The sequence below is a fragment of the Tauraco erythrolophus genome, chromosome 1 (genome assembly GCF_009769465.1).
Source record: "Tauraco erythrolophus isolate bTauEry1 chromosome 1, bTauEry1.pri, whole genome shotgun sequence".
NCBI classification, from domain to species: domain Eukaryota; kingdom Metazoa; phylum Chordata; class Aves; order Musophagiformes; family Musophagidae; genus Tauraco; species Tauraco erythrolophus.
The window spans coordinates 31,155,264-31,180,266 of NC_141465.1; the positions used below are offsets into that span (position 1 = coordinate 31,155,264).

At 44.3% G+C, this 25,003-nt stretch overlaps 2 protein-coding genes across 2 annotated transcripts in view; one reads left to right on the forward strand and one right to left on the reverse strand.

The window, feature by feature from the left end:
- URB1 (URB1 ribosome biogenesis factor) overlaps window positions 1-4,459 on the reverse strand; it is a 60,764-nt gene extending 56,305 nt beyond the window's left edge. The window contains exons 1-4 of the mRNA XM_086617684.1: window positions 4,327-4,459; window positions 3,860-3,999; window positions 2,306-2,457; window positions 91-223 (exon numbers count right to left, since the gene is read on the reverse strand). Coding sequence (XP_086473810.1) covers window positions 91-223; window positions 2,306-2,457; window positions 3,860-3,999; window positions 4,327-4,459 — 558 coding nt within the window. The remainder of the gene's footprint in view (window positions 1-90; window positions 224-2,305; window positions 2,458-3,859; window positions 4,000-4,326) is intronic.
- A 10,147-nt stretch (window positions 4,460-14,606) lies between these two features.
- The window catches only part of EVA1C (eva-1 homolog C), a 41,535-nt gene continuing 31,138 nt past the window's right edge, over window positions 14,607-25,003 (forward strand). The window contains exon 1 of the mRNA XM_086631775.1: window positions 14,607-14,733. Within this exon, the coding sequence (XP_086487901.1) occupies window positions 14,607-14,733 (127 nt within the window). The remainder of the gene's footprint in view (window positions 14,734-25,003) is intronic.

Consider the following 25,003-nt stretch of genomic DNA (forward strand, 5'->3'; position numbering starts at 1 on the left):
TTTGGCAACAGCTTCGTTTTAAATGACTGGCAGAAGAAAACCGACAGAGCCACATTGTAGCATTTCATGGCATACAGCAGCTTAATTTACCTTCTTACATCTTTTTTTCAATAATCCAGGCAGAAACTTGTTATTGAAATCAAAATGGCTATACACATCCCTTGCTGAATCTGGCCCCTGAGCCACCATTGCTGACAACAGGGTAAGGCACATGCGGCTCATCCTAAAACGAAATGCAGAGGAAAACCTACAGGTTATTTCCAGGATGACAGTTATACGAACAACCAAATCAAGAGATTAAAACCTAAAGAAAGACCTTTTTCCTGTAAAAGAAATTATCCCACTTCACCTCCAACATCCACCCGAGCCTTCAGGAGTTTCAGGCATGAAGCAATTCCAAGTCAGTCCCAACACAAGCAACCAAGACAACTGCTAGGAAAATATCCCTGGTCATACAAAGCTCTTGCTGCAGCTGATGGGAGCTTTAGTTGAGTATGTAACCAATTATTTTAACAACAATTACAATAGAGATTTAGGCCAAACACAAATGTTATTCCACTCTTCACAAACAACCTTGGTCACCTTTGTGAACAGTTTATTTCTACAAGTGTATTTGTTGGACAGAGCCCCCACAAACGCTTACGCCACAAGCAGGTCCACAGGAGCTACAGCTGATGCTGAAGTTAATGACACACACAGCACAGGCCAAAGTAAGACTGCATTTTTTGTTTTAGCTGAGTGACAGAAGTTTTCTTCGGTTTAAGTATGCAGCTTGGTCTTGTCATGAACTAAATCCCAAGATCTACACTCAGTTTTTGATTCCTGCTCTCTGACCACTGGGAAAATTTGCCTGAGAAAATAGAAGGGAAGTTAAAACAACCAAACCCATTATTTTAGGCAGTGATAATGGGAACTGGGAAGGAGAGGAGCGGGAAGAAGGGAAAAGGGAATGCCTATTTATATTCTTTCCAAAAATTAAGCTGTAATGAGAGGCTGGATATTCACTTTATAAAGTAGCATAAAAGGAGGAAAGTGCCAAAAATTAAGAACTCCTAAATTCGTGGAATTTTCCCATTTATTTCAATGGGAACACGATGGGGTAATGGGGTACAAGTCTGCAGACTTCCATCATCTGAAGAGCTACTACCCATAAACGGTTTCGGAATCCTTCTATGATGTTTCATTCATGGACAATCTGTAAGAAAGCCATATGATTAAAGCAGAGATCCCATCTAGACATACCACCACAATCAAATCCCTTTGCACATCAAAGAGGTAGCACAGAAAAAGCAGAGCATATACCATCAGAAATCTGCAGCCTGCTCTATGCAGGTTGTAGAAGGATTTCTCCAGAAGTTATACTCTTTATATGCTTAAAAAGTGCAGATCTTGCACAGTTTCAAAATTTATTTTATAATATACCTATCCACTAGTATTTGGGATTCTATGTGCAGTTAAAATGCTTATTGCAATAAGAACAACTGAATGGTGCAGGAGGCATAGTTGTGTCCATGAACACATGCAGAAAAGGCTTTTCTAATTCTGGCATGTCCAAAGACCGAAAGACAAGTCATTGGCCTTAGACAAGTCATCTGCAGTCTCTGTTTTTTTCTCTCCCTTCCTCTTCCTCCCAGGTTTGTAGTAAAATTTCACTGACACTTGGAATGTCTCTCACTCCGTGCACAGAGCATGAGAAATTGTTGTTTAGACTGGACTAGGTAACACAGGAGTGTTTAAATGGCCTTAGATTTAAGAGATAGGAAAAGTTAGAGGAAAAGTCAGTCTGAAATAAAAAGATCTACTATAAACATGGAAATCTCACTACAAAAAATTCAGGGAAATAAAACACTTAACAGCAGCTCCTTTTGCCATCACAAGATAAGACTGCTTAGCCTCTGTGAACTACAAGAAAGCTTGTTCCTCCCTGTTCCCTACAGTACATTTCACTTCACAAACCAAGCAGCATTAAAATAACAGGACTCAAGATACCATCCGCTTTACCGCTTACTAGGATAGGCACGATGAATGAAAACTACGGCCTTGGGAAAGTATCATATAGCATTAGACTGTGTCCTATACCACAGCTTTCACCTTGCAAAGACTTCCACGTACACTTATTTTATGAAACGTGGAACTTATTTTATGAAATGTGGAACAGTATCATTAAATAAAGGTGGATTATTAGAAGTAAGTCAAGCTGAATTTTGCAAAGTCCTGTACACATGTGCAAGACCCAGACAGCCCCTCAGGATCAATTCAGAGCAACTGACAAGAGATTCTCTGCAACAGTACAGAGAAGACTTACCTGTGATTTTCAGAATACAAAGCAGCATAGACCAATCTCATGTAGGAATGAATCAACTTTTTAACTATGTTCATTCCCACAACAGAAAAATGGGAGAGGTCACTGGCTGTCCTCAGTAAAATGGCCTCTAGAGCTTGAAAGATTAATAGCATCTGTAAAATACAGAAATATGTTAACATCTGCCAATATCAGGTATGGCTTGAAATTATTAGCTGAGCAACCAGTAACAAACAACATTAAAAAAAAAGAGTAACCCCACCGCAAGAGGAAAGCTTCCACATCTGAAGGCGAAGTTACCTTCCAAATTCTCTTCCAAATCAATGCTTCCTCTTCTAAAGGACTAGTTCTGAGAGTGCAAATTTTCAAGGAAGCCCCTATACAGATACTATATGAAAGACCAGAGAATCACAGGAGGTCAGCTGACTCCTCTTATTATTCAGTTGCTAAACTCATGAAATTCAGTAGTAGGGAGGGAAAACCTCCACTGGAAGCCCAAGCCAACATGCAGACTGAAGGCCTGTACAATCCTAGACAAATAAACTGAATGTAAAGAAGGGTCATACGTACATGCATGCATATGCACTATTTATCTGTGTACCGCACAACAGCTGCTTCTGGGGATGCAAACACCGACTGACTGCGGTGCAAATCTCAGCACAGGCTGATGGATCTTGAAGGCCCTTTTCAAGCTGGAGGCCAAGGCCTATAGGGCTAATGAACCAATGCTTTAAGAGACAACTGCTAGTAAGTGCACAATGAAACATGCTGAAGAAAACCATCCCAGCTGCTCCAGTCTTGCAATTAACTCCTTCTAGATGAATCCAGAGTCTGCACAGCGCTGGGACTGTATTCATTACAAGTATTAGCCCCTATTAGTAAAAGGATCTTGAAAAAAACATGTCATTGAACATGACACGGGTCGCCATTACACAGACAGAAATGATAATCTAAGGCAAAGGCCAACAAGAGGAGGTTAAAAGAACACTATCCAATTTTACATTGGAAGCAGATTTAAGTTCATAATGCAGCCTCAGTGTTCACAGTGAAGAGAGTTTTTTAATTCTTTAGTTCATCCATCATACTCTCATGAGGAAAATTGCCACCAGCTCAGATGAGAAAAATGAGGTCAACTTTATCAATGGCTTCCTAGAAATACTGACGTATCAGGGAGATGTCTAGCTACCCAAAACCAATTACTTTCACTGGACTTTTTTGTTGTTGTTGTTTGTTTAACTGCTTCTGTTGATACCCTTATTTCATAAATGGCCTTTAGATAACATTTAGAGAACCTTAACAGCTTGATTTTGGCAGGACTACTGGTTGTGAGTATCATTAAATTCAGGAGCATCTTTGCCCTGAAAAGGACATTTCCCACTTGATCAATGCTTCTGCCACTGTGACTTCCAGAAAAAAAAAAAAAAAAGAAAAACAACACCACAGCAAACACACTAAATTATCAGTTATTTACAATGCAAAGCATTTATTCGGTGGTTCCTCTCCCTGTCGGGACGCACGCTGCCAGTCATTAAACCCTAACACCCACGGCCAACTTACTTCACTTTCAGGCTTCCTTTCTCCGTCCAGAAGTTTGAATATTTCAGCGCACTCCATGGAAATTTTCACGTATCCCTCCACGACATCATATATTTCAGGCGACGGCAGCGCCTTAGCAACGGAGACGAAGGTCTCCAGACCTGCAGCGAGAGCGTGTCACCCGCGGAGCCAACGCCTCGCCCGGGACGCGCTACGAGCCGCCCCGCAGGGCCCGGGCGCGCCGGCTCCGCTCGGGAGCAGCACGTGCCCACGGTACACAGTAACAGCAATCATCATCATCATCATCACCATCATCATCATCATCATCATCATCGCCATCGTCGGCACGACGTCGCTCTGGGGACAGGAGAGGTCTCCGGACTCCCCGGAGAGCCACTCCAAGCGCCTGCTCCGCCGTCGGAGCGCGCCGTTTCTCACGACCCGGCGCGCCGGCCGCCGGCCACCCCCCGCCCGGCCTGGCCCCTCACCCTTCCCGGCGGTGGCGGGGTCCCGCAGCAGCGCCTTGAAGCGGGCGCCGTTGAACTCCTCCTCCTCCTCCCGGCAGGCTCGCTTGGCCGCCGGCGGGCCGGCCGCGGGCACACCGCGGCGCTTCACCGCCATGGCGCGGCCGCCGCACCGCGAGGGCCGCCCCGGAAGCGGCCGGGGAGGAGGTGCCGCGCCCCGGCAGGAAGCGGCGGCGGGGACGGCCTCCTCCCCGCCGCGGTCCCGCTGCCAGCGAGGCGGGGCGGTGGTGCGGCCAGGCCGGGACCCGGCTCCTGAGCGAGGGCGGCCGGCGGGGAGCAGCGGGGCCGCGCCCATCCCGCCGCGAGGAGCCGAAGCCCGGCTGCAGCATCCGAGAGCGGCCTTCGCAGCCCGCCTCCGCCCCGGGCCGGTCCCTGTCCCTGAGTATTTCCCGGCCTTGCTGCTCTGCCCGCCTTTGCCTCGCGGTTCATGCAGACCCCGCTGCCCGTTAGCGCTGCCCCGCGGCCTCCCCTTCGGGGCTTTCCAGGCGGAAAACGCTCCCGCTCCGAAATCCTGCTCCGCTGGCACAGGCGTAGTTTTGTGGGGCAGCCGTGGGCGCTTGGGCGCTCGTTTCTGCCGGCGGACCTGTCCCTCACGCGCGTTCCAGATGACGCTTCCTTGCCCAAAACTGCCCTGTGCGTGCGGGCATCCCGCTTCTCTCTCGGGATGCTTTGGTCACCTCATTTGAAGCGCAGTCGCACCGTGCTGCTGGAGTAAGGGGCTTCGAAAGCGGATCTCCAGCACCCTGCCACAGTCCCTCATCCACGGCTGCTCGCAAGGCCAAGCAGGTTTTTTTCTCCACTGGTACCCCAGTTTCCAGGACTGCAGTCCCGTGCAGTCCTGAACCAAGAAGACGCAAACTTTGGAGTGGAAAGGGAAAGCACGGGGTGCCAGGAAGCAAGGAGAGGAAAGAACTTCCTCAGATACTAGGGGAAAGGTAAAATGATTGCCATTTGCAAAAGCAATAGTCACAAACTGCTTTCCGGTGAACACGCTGTGTTTCTATTGCATTTTTAAATCTGTCTGGGTAAAATGCTTATATAAACACTGACGATTACAAGCAAATACTGAGACGCTATACAAGGGTACTGTTTGCCTGTCAGCCTGTGAAACACATTACTCAAGGTGGCCAAATATATTGTTTTCTAGACTTAAATCGAAACCAGAGGTTTTGCTTTCAGCGAGAGTTATTCCAGGAGAAGCACAGCGATAAGGAGGAATGGAAAAAGTCTTGCTCCGATAAACTGTTAGGTATGAAATGCCAACGGTTGAAACCGTAGCAGAAGATAAAGGAGACTGTTATATTACGTCAGTAAAAGAAAATTAAAATCAAGTTAGAGATCTATCCAAAATGGGTTCTTTTTCCTATTTACAGGTAATAAATAAAAGCAACATGAATATTTTTCTGTTTTTCCCGACATGAGTTTTTGTTAAAACTTTAACAAAATACTGTTAAAAAAAAAAAGTGATCCAGAAGAGGGCAACATTAACAACCGTTCTAAGATTTAGGATGGACAAACGCTTCAATGTTAATGGAAGATGCAGTGATATTTTGAGAACGTATGGTGGAGTAAAATAAAAGAAGGTGAAGTTAGAAGTCACAAAAGGATAAAATAAAAGGAGTACATGAGACTGGGAAAAAAAGGAATCGTGAAAATATGAATTGCTAGATACAAGGGCTTTATAAAAGTAACTTAGAATAACGAGGCTAAAAAGCATCTTAGTGCTGCTCGTTACATCATACTCCAAACTCTGCTAATCATTCATGATATTTCCAGAAATACTTAAATTTTAACTCTGTAGATTTCAACTATTTTTCTGCTTGTTTTGATGGCAGTTTCATTTGGAATTCACTATAGTATAGCACATCTATGCAAAGGCACAGACCGCTCGATTCTTCCATAAAACATTATTGATGGGTTGTGCTGGGTGATGGGAATCCTTAGTTTCAGCCTTACAGTTTTCTTGAAAATTAATTGAAGGTATGCAGATACACAAACACATTTGCAATTCCAGAAATTGAGGGACACATAATATGGAAAATAAGTAACTTTCTCAAGAAGGAGTTGTTTTGGTTTTGAGGGGATGAAAATGAAGGGTAGGGCTAGTAGAACTGAAAAAAAAAAAATTATTTAACACAGCTTTTAAAAGCCTCAAAGCACTTATACAGATATCTTCCAGGTAAAAGTCATAGTTGTCAGCCTTAGAAGCCTGATCACTATCATCCCACCATATTTCATAGAATATCTGGTCTAAAAATATTACTGCAAATTACTAGTGAAAATTATTTTAATTTCAACTTTCAATTATTTTCTCCCCTCACTGCCTAAGTAGCTGTCATAGGCTTTCACGAGGATGGTAAGGAAGACTGTTTCACTTCAAGCCAGATTACTTCCATGTTCTTGCTGTAGTGTACTTTGAAGCCTATGTCATTTTCTTTCTCTATTATATGTATGACAGTTTTCCTCCCCCAAGTCTGTTTTTTGGCAAGCTCCATTCATGGAGGCCCAATCGAAGAATGTTACATCAAGCTCAGACAAAGTTCATCTGCTCTGTTGTGCCTACATGTTTAACAGATGTAAGCAGTGAATGAGTCAAGTATTAATTTCCGAGCTTCCCAATTTTCAGTAAATTGAAATATGCTTCTGTGATTCTTGCCAAATGAACATAAAATCATATCCAAGATACACATTGCCCCTTTGGCATTTGCAAGTCTGAAAAATAGTTCCCTGTCCCTCACATGAACCTTAGCTCTCGCCCTTGTTCAGCGAACAGTTCCAGATACACAACTAACCAAGCCAAGTGACCCTTTCCTGCATCAGCCATAATCTGACCTCTGAAGCCTCTACTGACTAGACCAATATCGAAAGTAACAAGCCCCAGCCTTGCAGTCCTGCCTAATTTGCCTTTGCCTCCCAAACGTGAACATTATTCCTTGCTCTTGGATCCTCACTCATGCAATCCTGAAGACAAAATCTATTTTGGCAGATTAGGCCACTTCTTACCCAATAACTTCATCAAGGTCTGTATTCTGATTTCAGCCATAAATGCTCCTGTCCTGCTCACCCAGGCCCTATCTCTAGCATTTAGCTATAGCTCAGCGATACTTCCTATGTCAGCCCTCAAGCTTAAGTCTGTTGATACAAATTTATGCCATTCCCTAACCGTGCCCTGGTGACCCTTATCAAACACAGCCTCATCTCCTGGCCTGCAACCTGACACCATAGATGAGCAACTATCCCTATGAGCAAGGCTGCTGGTAGACCCACACCTAAACAGAGCTGTGTCGCCCATGCTAGTCCCAGACCAGACTTGACCTTTAAAACCACGGATGTTTGGTTTAGTGGAGCCCCTGCCAGTTACGATACCACTGCCCTGCTACTGCTCTCAGCGGTGGTATCACTTAATGGCCGTACAAGATTTGTCATCCCCTATTCCACACTAACCTTGGTACAGAGCATGTAGGAAATGCAGTAGTTTCTTACCATAAATTTTTCATTTGATGTATAAATTAATTATAGAAAGCATTCAGAAGGATTGAATTCCATCAAAAATCACAGCTCTAAAACTGCTGTTCTCAATGTTCTTTCATGACTTACAGAATTATTTCACAGAAAAGTTTCCTTCAGTTTTTCCCAAAATTTCAAGTTCCTGTGTAAGATACAGCTGTTTATCAGAAGCTTTCTGCTTTCCAGCCTTTGACCCCTGAGGTGTGGGAACACAGAGGGAGAGAGGGTGGATGCCGCCAAGAGGTGGGCTGTGTCAGGACCACTTCCTCAACAAAGCCTCGTGAGAAGGGAATATTCCCAACACGGCTCAACGCTATCACTTCTTCGTCATCACAATTCCAAATGCGTTGTGCCCCATACTCCCACCATCCTCACTCTGATCCAGCCAAATGCCAGTGCACACGTTTGGAGATACAGTCATTGCAGAGCTTGAATTCCAGTTTAGAAACAAGGGGTCTGGATGATGCGCAAGAACAGTTTATGGACTCAGGAACTGAGTGGGCAGGCTGGGCTGAGGCAGTCACCCCAGTGAAACCACCCTGTGATGCCAATGCCGCTCTGGCACAAGCAGTTACACCAATTTAGTAAAACCACAATTTTTTTTGCTCTTGATGCTGAAAACCAAAATCACCCTTCCTCCTCCTTCTCCAGTCTCTTAGTTATTTCAGCTGGAGCAGCGCTTTTCTGAACAGCTTAAAGGAGTGCATTTCAAAACCTGACTAATGCCAGTTTATCTTTCCTACCATTACGCTAGAGCCCTATCGATATCAAAGGACCTAGCTCGCCTGCGGCGTCAGCAATACAAACGTGCATTAGCACCAGGGTTTTTAGCCAGAACACAGTATGAGTCGGGAATCAGGCTGCTTGCCCAAATGCTGAAGAGAAGGGAAGAAGACAGCAGAGTGGGAAGGTCAGTGAGCAGGCTGGGATGAGTTAGAGGAGGTATAAGCTGAAAGCAGCTGTGGGTATCTACTTGCGATAAACTGAATAAACCCTTTAGTTCAATGTACAGAACAGGACCTTTGGCACTACGAGACAGTTACGACCAGAGGTGGAAAAAGGGTATCTTCCATGTGTACTGAAATTCTTCCCACCTTCTATACATGGAATAGTTTTCAACCATCATGAAGCCCAAGTCAGTTTAACCGTAGCCACTGAGCATCTCTTCAGAATTTACCTTTGAACCCTTATGGTCCTGAGAGGAAAAGTGAGCGCTTACAAACAGTGCAATATTATTTTCAAATTTTTTTATTTGCTTCTAGTTTTGGGGTGCTCAGGTTGAATTAGTGTGAGGTCTAGATCTCAAAACTGTTAACTCTAACTGATTAGATATTGATACAGGCTACTCTGTTCTGAAACACTACCAGTTTTGCATGCCTTTGCATACCTTTCCTGAGAGACCTTGAAGCCTGACTTTCCAAGGCTTTTGAAAAAGCCACCAATTTTTCAGTGCTTTGACATTGATTCTGTGGCTTTAAAAAGCTGCTGACTTGAGTTTCAAGTATACAAAATCATTAGTCATTTCTGAAAATTTTAGCCTAAATACATACTAAAGGAGAAACAGTGACAACAACCCGCCAAAAGGCAGGCTCATAAACCCGTAATAAGGCACTTTCACAAGCAAACAGGCTGATTTCCAAGACTGTGGTCCACCCAGCAGCTCTGTCCTAATGTCCTTGCTAATAAACTGGGAGGCAAGATGCATAGTCTCTTCCAGTCTATCTTTGAAGATTCATATCAGGAAGTGACCAGGAGTGACTTATGTGCTTTAAGAAGGCAAGGACAAAAAAGGCAGAACCTTTTTCCTGGTGCATCTGTTCTTCCTCCACCTTAGGTCTTTTTTTTTTCTTGTTTCCAGCAGTAAGCTGTGTGACATGAGGCATGCCTCTTACTTTGTGTCTATACAAGCACCCAGAGGTACTGCTAGAAAAAAATAATCTGTATACAGGAGAGGTGCCAGTAAGAATGGCAGCGTTCAGGAGGATGAGGAGCATGAGCTGTGTGCGATGAGGAAGCTGGAATGAGATTTCATTCAGATGGAATGAAACACGAGGAGATTTTCTTTACAAACTTCATGTGTTACATCTTACAGCTTTTTTGTGAAGCAGTCAGAGTGTCTATAAAGTTATGATTAGTTCGGCCAAGAGCTGACTGCGCAGGAAGCAGGTTATGACCGCAAAACTCAAACCTTGTTAGCTAACTTTGCTCTCCCTGAGCTGACTCAAAAAAAAAATGGCAGAAAACAGCAAATATTTCCCCTCCTTTCAAACCTGCTGGGTGAAGTACTGTATTCTGTATTCATTTGAACTTCTACTTACATGCGTGAGAATGTTTCCTAACTACGGCTTGCAGACTTGGTCCTCTAAAGTTCAAGTTACTGCACACTTGAAGATCTTGTTAGAACCTAAAATCTGCAGCAGCCTTTGAGAACTTAGAACATCTGAAACACATTCAGGATTGAAAAAAATACAGGAGAGACTTCTCTACTACTATTTTGATTCTTGTATCCATAGAAATAGAGGTTGAATTGGGAAAAATGTGCTATGTTATTTTAAATAATCACCATATAGTGATTACTGTAAAGCATGGGCTTTGTTTTAACTGGTCTGACGCTCATTTCCATAGAAACAGAGAGAGGACAGCAGCCTACTTGTTTGAACTGTCTTGAAGATTTCATCTGTGTCAGAATGTCGGAATATAAAGCATTTAAAAATGTGGGAAAAGCCTGGGGTTTTGTACTTACTTGTTTGGGGTTTTTTTTCCCAGAAGCCAAAGAGAACATTAGTGAACTTGGAAACTTTATTCTGGGAGAGGAGAACAAAAATGAAATATTTCATCTCCCAACAAATTTACTGGGGAGAGAAGAGGAAGAAAAAGCAGTAGGAGGTATAGTGGAGAAATAAGTTTTTTTTATTCATATACATATATATGTGGAAAAAGTATTTCTGAGATGAAAGTAACTCCCATCCAACAAGTGCTGTATTTTTGTTACTGTGCTATAGATCTTGTTGTGATTTTTTTACTAATGGAAAATTCTAGGCCATCTAACTCAACTGTCTTGTATTATTTCATATTGTTTGTTTATTTCCTAACTGATAGCACTAATTTTATTTGATTTTCCATACACTAAGCCATGGTATGAGTTTCAAATTGGCAGTTTGTCTGAAGTTCAGAGAAAAATGAATAATATGGAGAAAAAATAAATTAAAAGCTCAGATTTTGGCTTTGCTTTTGCAACACTTCCATGCACTAACACAGTTCCTGCCTTTTTGACACTGTGAAATTATTTCTTTTCTCCTCAAGTTCAAAAGAGAGAAACTATTTGAAGCAGACATGATATCTAATCTGGATTCTAACTTACAGGCTTTCATTTTTTCTTTGGGGACAAAGTGGATCTCACTCCTGTTGCTCATAAGGAAAGGCCAAGGCTGAGAGATTCTGTAATTCTACATGCTGAACGTGTCTGGATTAGTTATATCGTCTTCCAACTACTGAGCATTGCCAGCTTGTAGGAGCCGCTTTCAAGTCTATGGCAGAGAAACGCATTATGCACATCAGGATAAATAATATTTTCTGCCTCCCTACCTTAATGTTTTACACCGCTGTCTCTAACTATTTAAGCACTACCCAAGCAGGCAATAGCAGGGTTTATCAAAAACATTGCAGATTTCAGGTTAATGTTGAATAGCAAAGTGTCCTCCATTCAGGGGCGGGGGGGGGGGGACACAAAAAAACAAACAGGAAAAATATTGTTTAATGACATTTTACTGAAAGCATGTTTTCAATTCCTCTTTGCTGCAATGTCCATAAATTGCTCTCCTCCACAAGAAGGCTTCCCTAAAAGGCAGATATCTACACATAGGAGCACTTAGATGCCTCTTGTGTTGTTATTCAGCCCTCACTTCCTCACCTCCCTGGAGGTTACCTACAACATTTTGAACCCGTCCTAGTTCAGTCATTCCACTTGAAAACTGCCTTTGCCTTTGGGTTATACCTGCACAGTGCCAAAAGAATATCAGGCTCATTCCTGCACCACTGGATGGTCTTCCTTCTTAGAGCACCATGGGGCTAGAAAAGGCAATGTTATCTCATGGCAAAGAGAAGATTCACAAACAGCCCCACAGGATCTTTTGAGTCAAAGCCTTTCAAGCATAAGTACAGGATATTTTTCGGTGATTTTGGATGTTTTATATATTCTTTTGCATTGATTATGTACTTGTCACAGATCATAGAATGGTTAGGGTTGGAAGGGACATTAAAGATCATCTAGTTCCAACCCCCCTGCCATGGGCGGAGACACTGTCACACACAGCAGACTGAGTTGCCATCCTTGACATCTGTGTTCCAGGGACTAGTGAGCAATTCAGAGAAGAGGCGGTGCGAGACTTCCTGTTAGAGCTATAGCAGGTGGCCTGAATATGAGATATCTGTATCTCTCCATTGGCGGTATAGGGAATGAGGGTCTGGCATCCTGGAGCCATAGATCATCTGACTGCACTCACTTGAGGTTAAGGTACGTATGTAGTTACAGTAGACAAGGCAGCTATGAAGTTAGGGTAGACAAGTAAGATCACGAAACTCATCTAGACCTTTCTAGAAGATCTGAGTATGGTCCCCAAATGCTTACTTTTATGGAGGTGTAAAAATCCCTGCTACTTATAACATTCCCCTGGCAGTCATTTCTGCCTTCGATGGAACTGATCTGTGAAAGCAAGTGCAGGAAGTGTCAGATTAAAGGACCAGGTACGGCAAGATCAAGGGCAAAAATGAGAAGAGTAGGCAGGAGATTCCCACAAGTCTCCTTCCAGTTCCACAGTCGGAAGGCACAGGGTAATTGGTTCAGTTTAGAGGCAAACACTGTCCTTATCTGAAGCAGCCAAAAGGAAGAGCTTCACACACCTGGCAGAGCTATTGTTCTCTCTTCCCATCCATGTTTGCAGTTGCAGATGCTTCAGAGCTATTCCATTTTATCCTGTTATTTCGGTGTCTTTGATTCCATTTATCTGAGTTCAGTAAAACTTGATGGAACGTCCCTGACCTCAGGCAGGTTCGTGTGAAACCTGGTTTGCTCTTATCTGCCCAAGACTAAGGAAGCATGACTACAATGTATGTGTTATCCAGTTGTTGTTCTGTGTATGAAGAGGGAGAGGGTGAGGAGACAAAGTGGCTTCAGATTCAAACCTGAAGTTCGATCTGGTCAAAGTTCAGTGTTACCTCCAGAAAGAAGTGGCAAAGTTTGGAAATTCAACTCTGGACGTGATCCAACTTCAGTTGGAGCAGGAGGAGAGGAACGGATTTAACAGAATTAGCTTGGTTCCGTCATCTCTCACCTACTCACTCATGTTTTTTTCAGGAGAAAGATCAGTGTGAACATGCATGCCAGGACGTAAACAGCTAGATGTTCTTGCCTACCCACTTTATACCCAAGCATAACCCCAGGGAAGAAGATACTTTCATGCCTCGTTTCCAGCGTTGCTTCTAGGCTGTCTTTCCTAGGGGCAGCTCTTACAGGAACTAGGAAATGAGTGTCCTGATTTATTCTCTTTAATCCCTCGTACCTTAAAAGGAGCTCCAAATTATATTTGAAGGTGGATTAGCAGATTGTAACGACAATCTGTTTGAACTTCCCTCTGGTTTACTTTTCAGTGTTACGAAAGATTTCAGGGAACAACCTGAACTCTCTCAAAGTAACTTCAAAATGTTTTCCCACTTTGCGATGGAAGCTTTAAGCAAGCCTACACACTTCAAACTCAGCTATGCTGAACTACGCAAGTCTTAACGCTAAGGGCTGCGATAAGGTGTTGTCAGGTAACAACATGAGGAGAGGAAATGGAAAAAGGGAAAGTTTCTTTTGCGACATGGAAGAGTCAGGGCCATTTCTTAACACAGCTGTTTGCCCATTGAAATCCCTCCTCCAGCGATCCTGCCAGGCATAGCTGTTAGCTCCGGTTTTCCCCGGAGACCTGTGAGGCAATGTGTAAGGACAGGAGCCGGAGTGGAGCTGTAGACTTGGCAGGGTCTGGCATGCGGGGCAAGGAGGTCCGAAGGAGGGAAAGCGGGGAAGTTGTGCTGCGGAAGACGGGGAGTGATGCGGAGCACCTTGCACCTGTCTTGGGAAAAACACAAGCAGGGAAATGTTGTCACATGAGTCAGAGGGTGCGCGTAAGTCCGTGACAGTCCTCCAACCATTGCCGAGCAGGAATCAGGGGGGGAAATAAGTTAAAAATAAAGCGCTCCGCACGGGGTGCGAAGGCGAAATCCTGCCTTCTCGCCAAGAGGGAGGTGCCGGGACCTCGAACTGCGCGGGGAGGGGTGGAGAGAGCCGGAGGAGGGCGGGCGAGGTGCAGCCGGGTCTGAGTCAGCCCGGCCCGCACGATGCGCGTCGAGGGCAGTGCCAGGCGCGGCGCCGCCGAGAAGCCTCTTCCCTTCGCCACCGCCCTCGCGGGCTCCCCCGCGGCGGCGACGCGCCTCCCGGGGCCCCCCGCCGGCCGGGACCCCCCTCCCGCCGCGGCGGGGGGCGGCTGCGCTGCGGCCTCGGTCCCGGGCAGGGCTGCTCCGCCCTCCTCCTCCTCCTCCTCCCGCGCCCCGCCGCCCGCGCAGTGCCCGGGCAGCCGGCGCTGCCCCGCGGCGGAGGGCGCCCGGCGGGCCGGGGGTGGCCGTGCCGCCAGCCGGGGCCGGCTCCATCATGTGAGGCGGCGGGTCTGCCCCCCCCGCCCCGAGCTGCCCTCTCCCGCACCATGAGGGAAGGGGATGCGGGGCAGCACCCACGCCGGAGACAGGTAGAACCCGGGCGGCTCCTCCGCTTCTTCTCCTGCGTGATCCTTCTGTGCAGCGCGGAGGTCGCGGCGCTCGCCGACTTCTCAGGTACGGGGCGGGCTCGGCGGCGGCGGCGGGAGGGCCGGGACCCACTAACGGTCACCTGGGACGCGGTGCCCGGCGCGGGAGGCTGGGGGGCGCGGCGGCTGCGGGGCTCGGTGGGGCCCGGCGGCGGCCGGGCCGCCGGGGCGGGAGGAGAGCACCTGCGCCCCGCCCGCCGGGCGGGGGTCTGGCGGCGCGCCTGGCCGCAGCCCTCCGTAGCGCCGCGGGAGAGGAGCCGTCGTACCCCGGCACCCCGGGACAGGCACGGCCGCGAGGTGCCGGCGCTCCTGCCTGCCTCCTGCGCTCCCCGGCCCGGTGGCGGACGCCGCCCGAAGCAGCTGGGAAAGCTGCGCATTGAGCGGCGAGCTCCAGGCACGTCGTGTCCCGGGGCCGGGACGCGGGCCTGCACCCCGGGGAGCGCGGGCGCACGGGTCAGATGTGCCGTAGCCGCGGCACCGTGTGAAGGAGCGGGGGAAGGACGAGAGGGTTAAGCGCTTCCAGAGAGGTCAGGTGGGAAGGGACGTGAGGACTTGGGCTGGAGGTTTCTTCTCAGCTGCGCGGTGGGAAAGCTGTGCGTGGATCGGCCAGGGCCTGACCAAAAGTGCGTGGAAGTCCCTGGAAAGATTCCCACTTTCTCCTGGAGGCTTGGAGTCGGGCCCTGAGCGAACCGTCCTTTAACTCCTGTAAGCGAACAAACGCTGCGCGTCTCTCTGCTGGGAGAGCGTCTCGCATCGTAGCGCTGGGAGGGTGAGTCGCTTCACAGGGAGCAGAGGCACCGGCTGTCATTCAGAAATCACATACGTAATCACGGCGAGGGCGCTGTGTCAGTGCGAAACGAAGTGACACTAGAAACTTGTTTCCAGCAGGACGAAGAAACAATCTTTCTTTTCTGTTTGAGAAAACTGCACTCGTAACTTTTCTTATGCTCCAGGACATCTCACTGCTGTTAGAAAGTTGTTCAGAAGAGCAGGTTCTCTCCGTTCTGTATTTCACAGTAAGCACAGCATATTCCTGGCAGTTGCAAGCTTAAGGAACTGCCTCCAGGGCAGAAAGCAAACCTTACCCCTAATGAACAGAGCAGAACTTTCCAAAAGCCAGTCGAGTGCACCGGAACAAAGTTGGTATATCATTAATAGTCCAAATGCGTTGTTGTGCATATTAATATAGTTTGTGTTAGTGGAGTTCAAAATGCTGGTGATGGTTCTGTAGAAACTATTTTCTCAGCAATAGGAAAATAGAGTTTGTGATATTATTATTGTCTTCAACTCCATAAGCCTGAATATTTCTAAGCAAGCAACCACCAAATACAAAGACCAGAAAAATATACTTGAATAAATTTTGTTTCTCCTAATAGATTTTTTTCACGTGTAAAAAGGCTTTAAAATGCTTGCTGTCTCGTTCTTTGGTGTTTTTTTGGCTTAACTGCAGGTTTGTAGGTGTTAGTTTTGGAATCACATGGTAGTTCTCCACAAGAAAATAAATGTTCAAATTTTCCCTTTCAAATAGCCGCTGGGTTAAAAAATATCCCTCTAGTTTATCTAGGAAACTTCCTCTCACAAAAGTCCATTGACTTTTCAAATGAAGTTATTTAGATAAGGTTATCCAAGATACATTTCAGAAGTACAGCTGTATTCAGTATTCATTGTGCACTGAACTTTCTGAATAGGTAGAATGACTGAAGAAAAATCTCTGTCTCACCCCAGAGATCAACGTTCAAAATATCATGCAGGCAATTCAGTAAATAAGATGTAGAAAAGAAAATCAGATTCCGAAATTCTTGCCAGACTGGGAAGTTTCCAGGCCTGAACAAATTCTGCTTACATTTTCTTTTTACTTTTGACATGGAGATCTAATCCAGAATGACAGAAAAGACCAAAATGTTACTGGAGCCTTTTAGAAAAAAAAAAAGGTATCCAGAGCCCTGGAGAATTTTTTAGCTACTTCAAGAGTAGGTACTGCAGGCCAGGAACTGTCAGAGGTAAGATGACACCCTGCAGTGCCATCCCCAGTCTCTTTGATACCTGTTGAAGAATTACAACAAGCTCTGTAACAGCAGCTTTAAGCTGAGCTTCTAGAGCTGCTGAATTTCCGTATTTGCTCCCTCCCTCAGCAGGAACAGCGACTTGATTTTCATAAGCTCTGATGAATTTACATGAAAACAAATCTGCCCCGTTTAAAGGGGTAGCTCATGTGGGATTATCCCGAGGGATTAGGAGCAGAGAATTGGCTCCCCCTGTTTTACCCACAACCTGCACTTTCACTCTTCTGGAAAGAGTCAGATCTAACGCTGCCCTTCTGAGGGTAAAGCATCCACGCAGCAGGTTAGAGGTTTCCACGTGCAGCCCGTGTCGGGGCAAAAGGAACTGAGATCTGCACCTTCCATGTATTCTGCTTGATTTGATCCGGTCCTGGGAATTTAGGAGTGCTCAGAGAATTAGAAGACCAGTTACTTAAACTTTTGCTCCTTTTCACAGGTTGCAGGCTTTTTTACTCGGATTATCAGGTGCATGCTTTTTTGGGTCATTGCCTTTTCCTTACGCTCTGTGTGTTTCCAGCGTCAGATCTCTGCCTCAGCAGCCCAAACTCTGTTCCTCTCTCCTTCTCCACCACCCCACCTCCCGCATTCTGACAGCTTTCTGTCATCACGTCCCAGACTGCTGTTGAATAGCAACAACTGCACGTGTCATCTTCGTTGTTCTCTTTAAAAATTGTGCCAGCAATTCTAACCTGCCCAGGGTCCATTTGTTAATCACAAGACCTAGCTGCTTGCTTGGTTAACAACACAAAGATGACCCCTTTTGGGATCTGTTTGATGTTTTGGAAAGAGGAGCAGGGAACAGTGTATGTGGATAGTGAAGGGTTATTCTTTATTTTTTTTAATTATGTTTGAGTTGTATTTGTTTCCCCATTTAGAAAACTGTGGTCATTTTGTATGGATCACTTCACGGAACAGAAGCAGTGAAGCTAGTACAGTATTTATCCCTCTCTTTTCATAAGAGAGAGGCTGGCAGCTCTGTCTGTGAGTAGAATCTCTTCATTTGGTTATTGCAGGTCAGTTACTATTGTGGTCTTGTTATTACTCTTGCCCTTGTAGGATATAGAGCTGCAGGTTCTTGTTCTCATATGTTTCTCTGTCCAGCTTTTAACTATGAAAAAAAAAAAAATTTGTTCACCATGTAATAACATTTTATGAATTGGTATGTGAATTGGTATTTTATAGGGAGAAAAATGTTCTGAAACAGGACTCCAGCAGCAGTTCTAAATCAAACTCTGTGAAGAGGACTCAATGTCAGTAAGCAAGATTAGTTTCTCCTTTTAATAACAGGAGATATTGGAAGTAAAGTAATGTTGATGCACACAATACTTAAAGATCTGCATAATCTATTCTTCTCTAGCAGTTTGATGGCAACAAAGAACGTATTTATTAATTTTACTGGTTATTGAAAGTGGAGGTTTGCTCTGAGGTCTGCAGTCCTCTATGTGATTGTTTTTAAAAGTGGAATCCAAGCATTTATGCCCAAATTTGAAACTGAAAGCTGACAGTTTGGAAGAAGAGAGAGAGATGTAGCACTTCAGGACATGGTTTAGTGGGCATGGTGGTATTGGGTTGACAGTTGGACTTGATGATCTTAGAGGTTCTTTCCAACCTTAATGATTCCATAATTCTATGATTTGATCCACAGTCTTTCCGTAGATCTTCATGCACATTGATTTGATCCTACAGCTAGAGAATTATCTTCCCCTCATGCCTACTCTTCAAAACACATCTAAAATACCTTTTCACCAAAATATTTATTCATGTCTACAGTTTCATTCCTACTTGACAAACCTCTATCCTCACATTGTTTTTCTCAGTGATTACTTGCAGCTTTCACCTTTCAGATCAGGTCCCAGTCCAGGACACTGAAGGCTGCTGTGAATTTTGCTAATTCTGCAGTCTCTGGGAGCCAAAATCCTAAACACTTGGGGTCCCAGGGGACTGTCAGAAGTGAAGACACACATATTTTAAGAAATCAAGGCCACACGACAACACTTTCCTCACAGTTCCTCTGTGTTCAAGGACTGGTTCCCAAAACAGGCATAATAAGGAGCTGGCAAAACCAGCAAACTTACATACTATACTTAACTTACACACTATACTTAAGTTATATACCTATACTGGTGCTATAGCCCAGCTGTCTGCTGTCACTGCTGCTGAGGGAGAGCTGGTTTTGCTGGTGATGGTGGCGTTTGCTCAGGAGTCTGTACCTTCTCAACAGCAGTAGGCACTGCTCCCTCATCTCATCCACCTGCCCTCCGTGCTGACGGGGGGAAAAGTGCTCGCCTGTACCCTTGGCTCACTGTCCTAGCCCTGCTCCTTCTCCCACCTTTTCCTCCTCTGCTGCAAAAGTGAACTGACCTCTCATCCATCTGGGAACAAATTCCTTGTCTCTGGCAACACTGAGGAACGCCCATTCACCTTTCTTTGTATCCCTTTCTTCCTCTTCTTTTCTCCATGCCACTTTGAGCTTAGGCTCTCTGCTTGAGCTGGCCTCCTTTGCTCACTTCATCCGTCAATCTCCCTTTCTTTACCTTAGTCCCAGCCAGGTTTTCTGGGCAGCTTTCAAGAAACGTGGCTGTAACCAAAGATCAAAAATGAAGTAACTGTGTGATTGCATAACTGGGCTGAAGAATGACTTTCTGGATGTGAACAGAAAAAGCAGCCGCTGCTTAGGTAGAACCTTTTAATCTTTGCCTGCTGGTGTCAACTTTTCTTTTTCCAGAACAGTTCAGACAGAACTAGCCATTGCTTTTAACACCATAGACTTGATCTTCTGACCCAACAACAGAAAACAAATGGATCTAATGAAGAAGCAAACCAGTTCACCCAAGAAATATAATCTGATCCTGTGGCCTTTCTGCATTAAAAGTTTCCATTAAGTTCTGTGGCATTCAACCATCCCAGATTCCCCCAGGCAAAAGGAAAGCAAACAAATGCTTCAAGCAAATGCTTTGTTTGTAATAACGTGGCAGGATCAATGATGACCAACCACAATGATGCAGAGGTTTTTTTGTTGGTTTTGTGTCGGTGAGATAAAATCCGGTATAAATTTTCTTGAGTTGGTTCTGTTGACTCACTTTGGCAAGTGGAGCTTGTCCTTCAACTGGGGTATTTAAAGAGGTGCTGAAAGGGGTGATGTCAATGATGCATCTTCTTGATACTGCCTTGTAAAAGTCAAATGAAAATTTCAGTTGCTTCATTCAAAGAAAAACATTTAATTTTAGAAACATGTTTCATTTCAGTGATATGGGAGTTAAACCTCAAAGTCTGGATTAGAGTTTCTCCAAGTGGAGCGGGTTTGGATCTGGGATTTGTTCTGTGGAACGAAGAGGTGTGTGTCAGAAGTGAGATTTTAGATCATGATGCTGAGATCCAAGGTTTTGTTTCAGGCCTGTCTCTGCAGTTCTCACTGCTTTCCTGAGGAAATACAGCTTACGAAATCTCATTTTAGATGTGTATTTTGCCAAATATTTTTCTTAAATCCACCGATCAGATTTAATCATCCGTGTTAGAGAAATAAAAGCTTTGGTCCTGTGAAGTTCCTATACATTTTGTGAGCATAAGGAGCTAGGCCCTGCTAGCATCCCCAAGGAAGGATGCTGTTCCAGAAGCTCTCCCAAAGTGAGTTAAAGCATAGTGTGATGCTCCTACCCCTACAACAGATATTGGGAAATTCAGGCATGAGACATAAACCTGTAGGAAACCTGACTTCCTGAGCTCCACTGCTCAGAGACCAACATGTTTGAGTCTGTCTTTCAGACACTTACACGTTTGGGGCCTGGGAGCTCTCTTTGTTCTCACTGTGCAGATTTCTGGCACCTGGCACACAGTATGTTATTTTTATTAAAAATAACTAGCAGAGATTAGCTCCCCCCCGCCTTCCTTTTCCATCTGCTGCCGATACCCTTCTTAGTAAGACAGAGCTTCCAGACAGTCTCAGCTTTATTAAAGAAAGGAGTTACAGACCTGTTCCGAGTAAACTCAGATTTTGATGGAAGTGTCCCCAGACAGAGAAGGCACTGTCTGACCAGTCACCAGTTACCAGATTTCTGTCATCTGCCAACCATAATCTACAATTAAAACTGAAATATTTTTATATATTACCAAACACAGAGAAAATAGTGTCTTAAAGGGAGCTGAAGAGCAGAAGGAGGCGTGGTTGCGCGTTGTTTGTTCAGCATTGGTGAGTCATTTCATGTGAATTTCTATGCATTTTAAGAGTTTTGTTTCAAAGATCTATTGTGTGGCTTCTGGCAACAAATTAAATACCAGTGATGTTTGGCTCTTAATTTAGAATTAATTTTAAAACATCACTCATAAGACCTGATTGAAAGCCTCTGGTCACTGGAAGGATTCCCAAAGATTTCACTGGGCTTTGGATGAGGGTCTCAACCCACAAATATCTATTTATTTTTCTTCATTGTATTTATTCTTGGATGGAAGACAAGCATTAATTTTTCAGAATCATTTTGCAATTTTGGACTTTTCGTTTCTTCAGGCTAAAACTGAGTTGGGGATGGTGAAGTGTTGTTGTAAAGAAAATCATCAGGCTATGAGGGTAAGGTAGGGTTTTTTTTTGCTTTTCTGGCTTGGGCTTGCTGTGCTATAAGCCATCATAACACTGCAGATTTGTGAGCTGCCAGAGGATGGACTTACTGTTTCAATAGGCAAATTCTTTGATCTCTAATTTATCTGATTTTTTTAGTGTAAAATATAAATGGGAATACCAAAAAAAAAAAAAAAGCAGAAGTTGAGTCAAAGTTCTGTTTGCAAAATAAAACCTGTATTTTGTTTTCTGAGGAGCTAGCAATGAACAGCACGCCCTCACACCACCAAGTTTGCACAGAGATTCAAGTTCATAAATCCAAGTTTTCAAAGAAATATTTTCCTCCAGTCCCTGAGGTTCTCCTACTTGCAGTCTTTGGGAAGATTATAACTTTTCTGTCTCTTGGGCATAATGATTCACTCGTTGTGTCCCTAGAAGGAGTTGCTTCCTGCTGAGCCTTTCTCTTGTTACTTCTTGTTAGTGGCGCTAGAAAAGGTTACTCTGTCTCCAGTCAGAAGGATTTTTTGGCAAGGGCAGAAAAGAGACTTACAGTCTCCCTTAACAGTGTTGTACCTCTTGTCAGCTTAGGATAGATGGGAGAAAATCTTTCTTTTCTACTGTAATAGTTCCATATTAAGTCCCAGGACAAGTGTTTGCACCTATGGCTTCATGGAATAGCTGAGAGAAGTAGAACTGACCATAGCGTGGCGTTTACTACCAACCAAAATCTTTGGGGATCAGTAATAGCTTGTCTCTTCCTAACACAAGAAGGGAAGAAGGAAATAAAAAGAGAAAGTGAGAGAGAAAAAGGAACTGCATAGGGATCTCTCCAATTTCTGCAGAAGGCCATTGGGATACAACAAAAATAAGCATCACTCCTAGGAGACAACACAAGGGAATATGAAACTGTAAATCTGAAGGAAACAGAGAACAGCTGTGGGAGGATATGAGAGAGAATAGGCATCTGGTCTGCGAGTGCAGGATTCATGGACTTTCCCACTCTGCAAAAATTTAATAGACATAACTGCAAGTCTGAGCTGAGGGGCATAGATATGAAGAGGTTTTGTAGTTCCTGGAGAAACAATGGCCATTTGACATAACCAAAAAGTTACACGAAGTCTATGCTTACTTTATGATGTCTTGGTTTTGTTTTTCAGAAAAGAGCTCATGGCTTGGCTTCTTGCGTGTGCTGCTACTCACTGGATAATCCCTGTTCATGTACTAGAGTTTGAATGTGTTTTTACGCAGAATTATCTGCTGGTTACCTGGGCCCTTTCTCTGGCTTGAGTGGAACCAAGCTCTTGCTTAATTTGACCCTCAGATTGATCATACAGTGAGAGTTAGGTTCAATAAGATGGTTATGATCCACGTTATGATTCATGAGGTATGACTATGAAGGAAAGAATTAAGCAAGACAATTTCCTTAGGAAAGCATATGTTGATAAAGCAGTTCATGGAAAAACCTGGCTGACGTCTTCATCACTGATGCCTGCTTTGAATGCCGTACTATCCCAAAGGCATGTTCGCTTTTAACTTAAGCATTTTCTTATTGAAGGCTTGATCTTTCATCTGTCATTAAGGCCAGTGAAAACAGATTGTTCCATTAGCAGCAGGCTGATTAGCTCTCCAGTGTAAGTATGCTGTCTCTTCAGCGGACAGTTGATTTTTAGCATTAGTCAATTAGATTGAGTTGGAAGTGACAGTTTTTACTTTGACCTGCCAGCTCAGGCTTCAATTTTCATAAAACTTGTAGAATCTTTATTTCTTTGAGCCCACTACCCCTGAGGTTTGAAACTGGCCATTGAGCTTAAAAGTTGAGTAAGAGAATGGCAGATGGACAGAGATCGTGGTGTTAAGTTTCATCTCCTTTAGAAATGGTCAATGGAAAACTCTCAAGGACTGATTCTAAGGAAAGGAACAGCTTTGGATGCTCTGAAACCAAACTAGACATTTGGAAATTGAAAGGTTTTTATGGTTACTAACTTATCAGTGAAAGTAGATTACCACTAGTTTTTCCACGTGAACATCTATCCCCACATCAAAACGATTTAGATAATGTAAAAAATACAGAGATTGTACAAAACCTATTTTCCTTGCATGGCAACCAGCTTTTCATGCTGGTTACAGTTCAGCAAAAGGCTGTACAAGTACAAGCAAAAGGCTGAAGTTAGTAGGATAGCAGTCACTTGTAAGAGTATGAGTGTTGAGAGGAATAGTGGAAAAAGGCACAGTGAAAAGAAAACAAGCAGTGGAGGGCAATGAAGTCAAATGAGTGACTATGCAAGAAAGCATATATTAAGCAAATACAGATTTTCATGTGTATCTGCTGAGTGAAGCTGTTATGCTCATTTCTGAACGGTGAGTAGAATAAACAATGCTTCTGCCTAAGGGTATTTCTTACTGATAAAAGACTGTAAGAGCAAGTCTGGCAAGAATGTCTCAAACAGTATGCTTACAAGGCACTTGGATGAAAAAGAATGGAATGATGGGGCAAGAAACATAGTGGTGTGAACTTGAGAGACAGTCTTGCCTGGATAACGTTTTGCCCCCTGTCACCATTATTAATTCTAGAAAAAAGAGCTACCACAAAAAGAACTTGCAGACAACAGAGGTAAGAGACTAAAGAGAATTACAAGAGGCAGATCCTTGCTTCTGTGAAGGGAGCCAAATAGGCACTGCCATATCCACACACACAGCCCAGCTCTGAAAGCGGTGGTTGTGCAGTAACCTGAACAGTGTGGTCTGTGGTGTAGCTGCCTCTCAAGACCAGTGGAGGGTATGGCAGAGAGACTGGGAGAGGAAACTTAGGGGTTAATTTCTCCTCAATGCTTCCTCCACAAACCAATTGAAAAAATTTTGCTGGAAGAGTACTTCAGCTGAATCTCAAATACCAATAAATAGCAGATTGATGCTTCTAATGGTGTTTGTAGTAGAGTCTATCAACAATTCTGTTATCACCACATGAGATCTCTTCCTTCAAAGTTGCTGATCTTAACTTGTGTATTTTTAATGACTGTTGGCACAATTCTTCATAAAACTGCGGGAGCTGATGTAGATTTACCGAATGGATTAGCCTTCTGGGACTCCCACAACAATATGTGTGCTATTTCAATCTATTTTGATCTAAAATGGGTTTGTATGTCTTTCAAATGAGCTAGCAAATTGCTGCTCATTAAGCTAGATTGAATGATGCACAGAGACTAACATTGCTAAATCTGTATATGAAGGCCCAATTCTGAGAATCCTCGTAGGCTGTGTGCTACTCAGCTTTAGGCTCTAAAAATACTACGTGGCAAAGGTGCTCTCTTTCCAAAAAGACATTACTTCAGTCAATGCTGAGATTGCATTTAATAAGTGCTAGGCATTAGATTTACAGCTTGAAATGCCGTTCTCCTTGATGCTTCCATGTGATGAGGTTCATGCCAGTGCAGTGAGGCTGGACAGAATATACCCATTTCTTTTTTAGTCTAATGCTGATAAACTGAAAAAGGGCCTTAATGCCTTGTGTTAGCATCCTCCATCGTAAGGAATTAATCCAGCAAATCCTGTACTGTCTTGTGCCATATGCAGAAGACGTAACACATCTCTTGGCGGACTGCTTCCAAGCTCTTCGGTAGGCGTATTTTTTAAACCAAAACTTTCTAAGTTCCCATTTTTCAGTGTTTTTAAGAGAAAAAAAGAATTGTTTT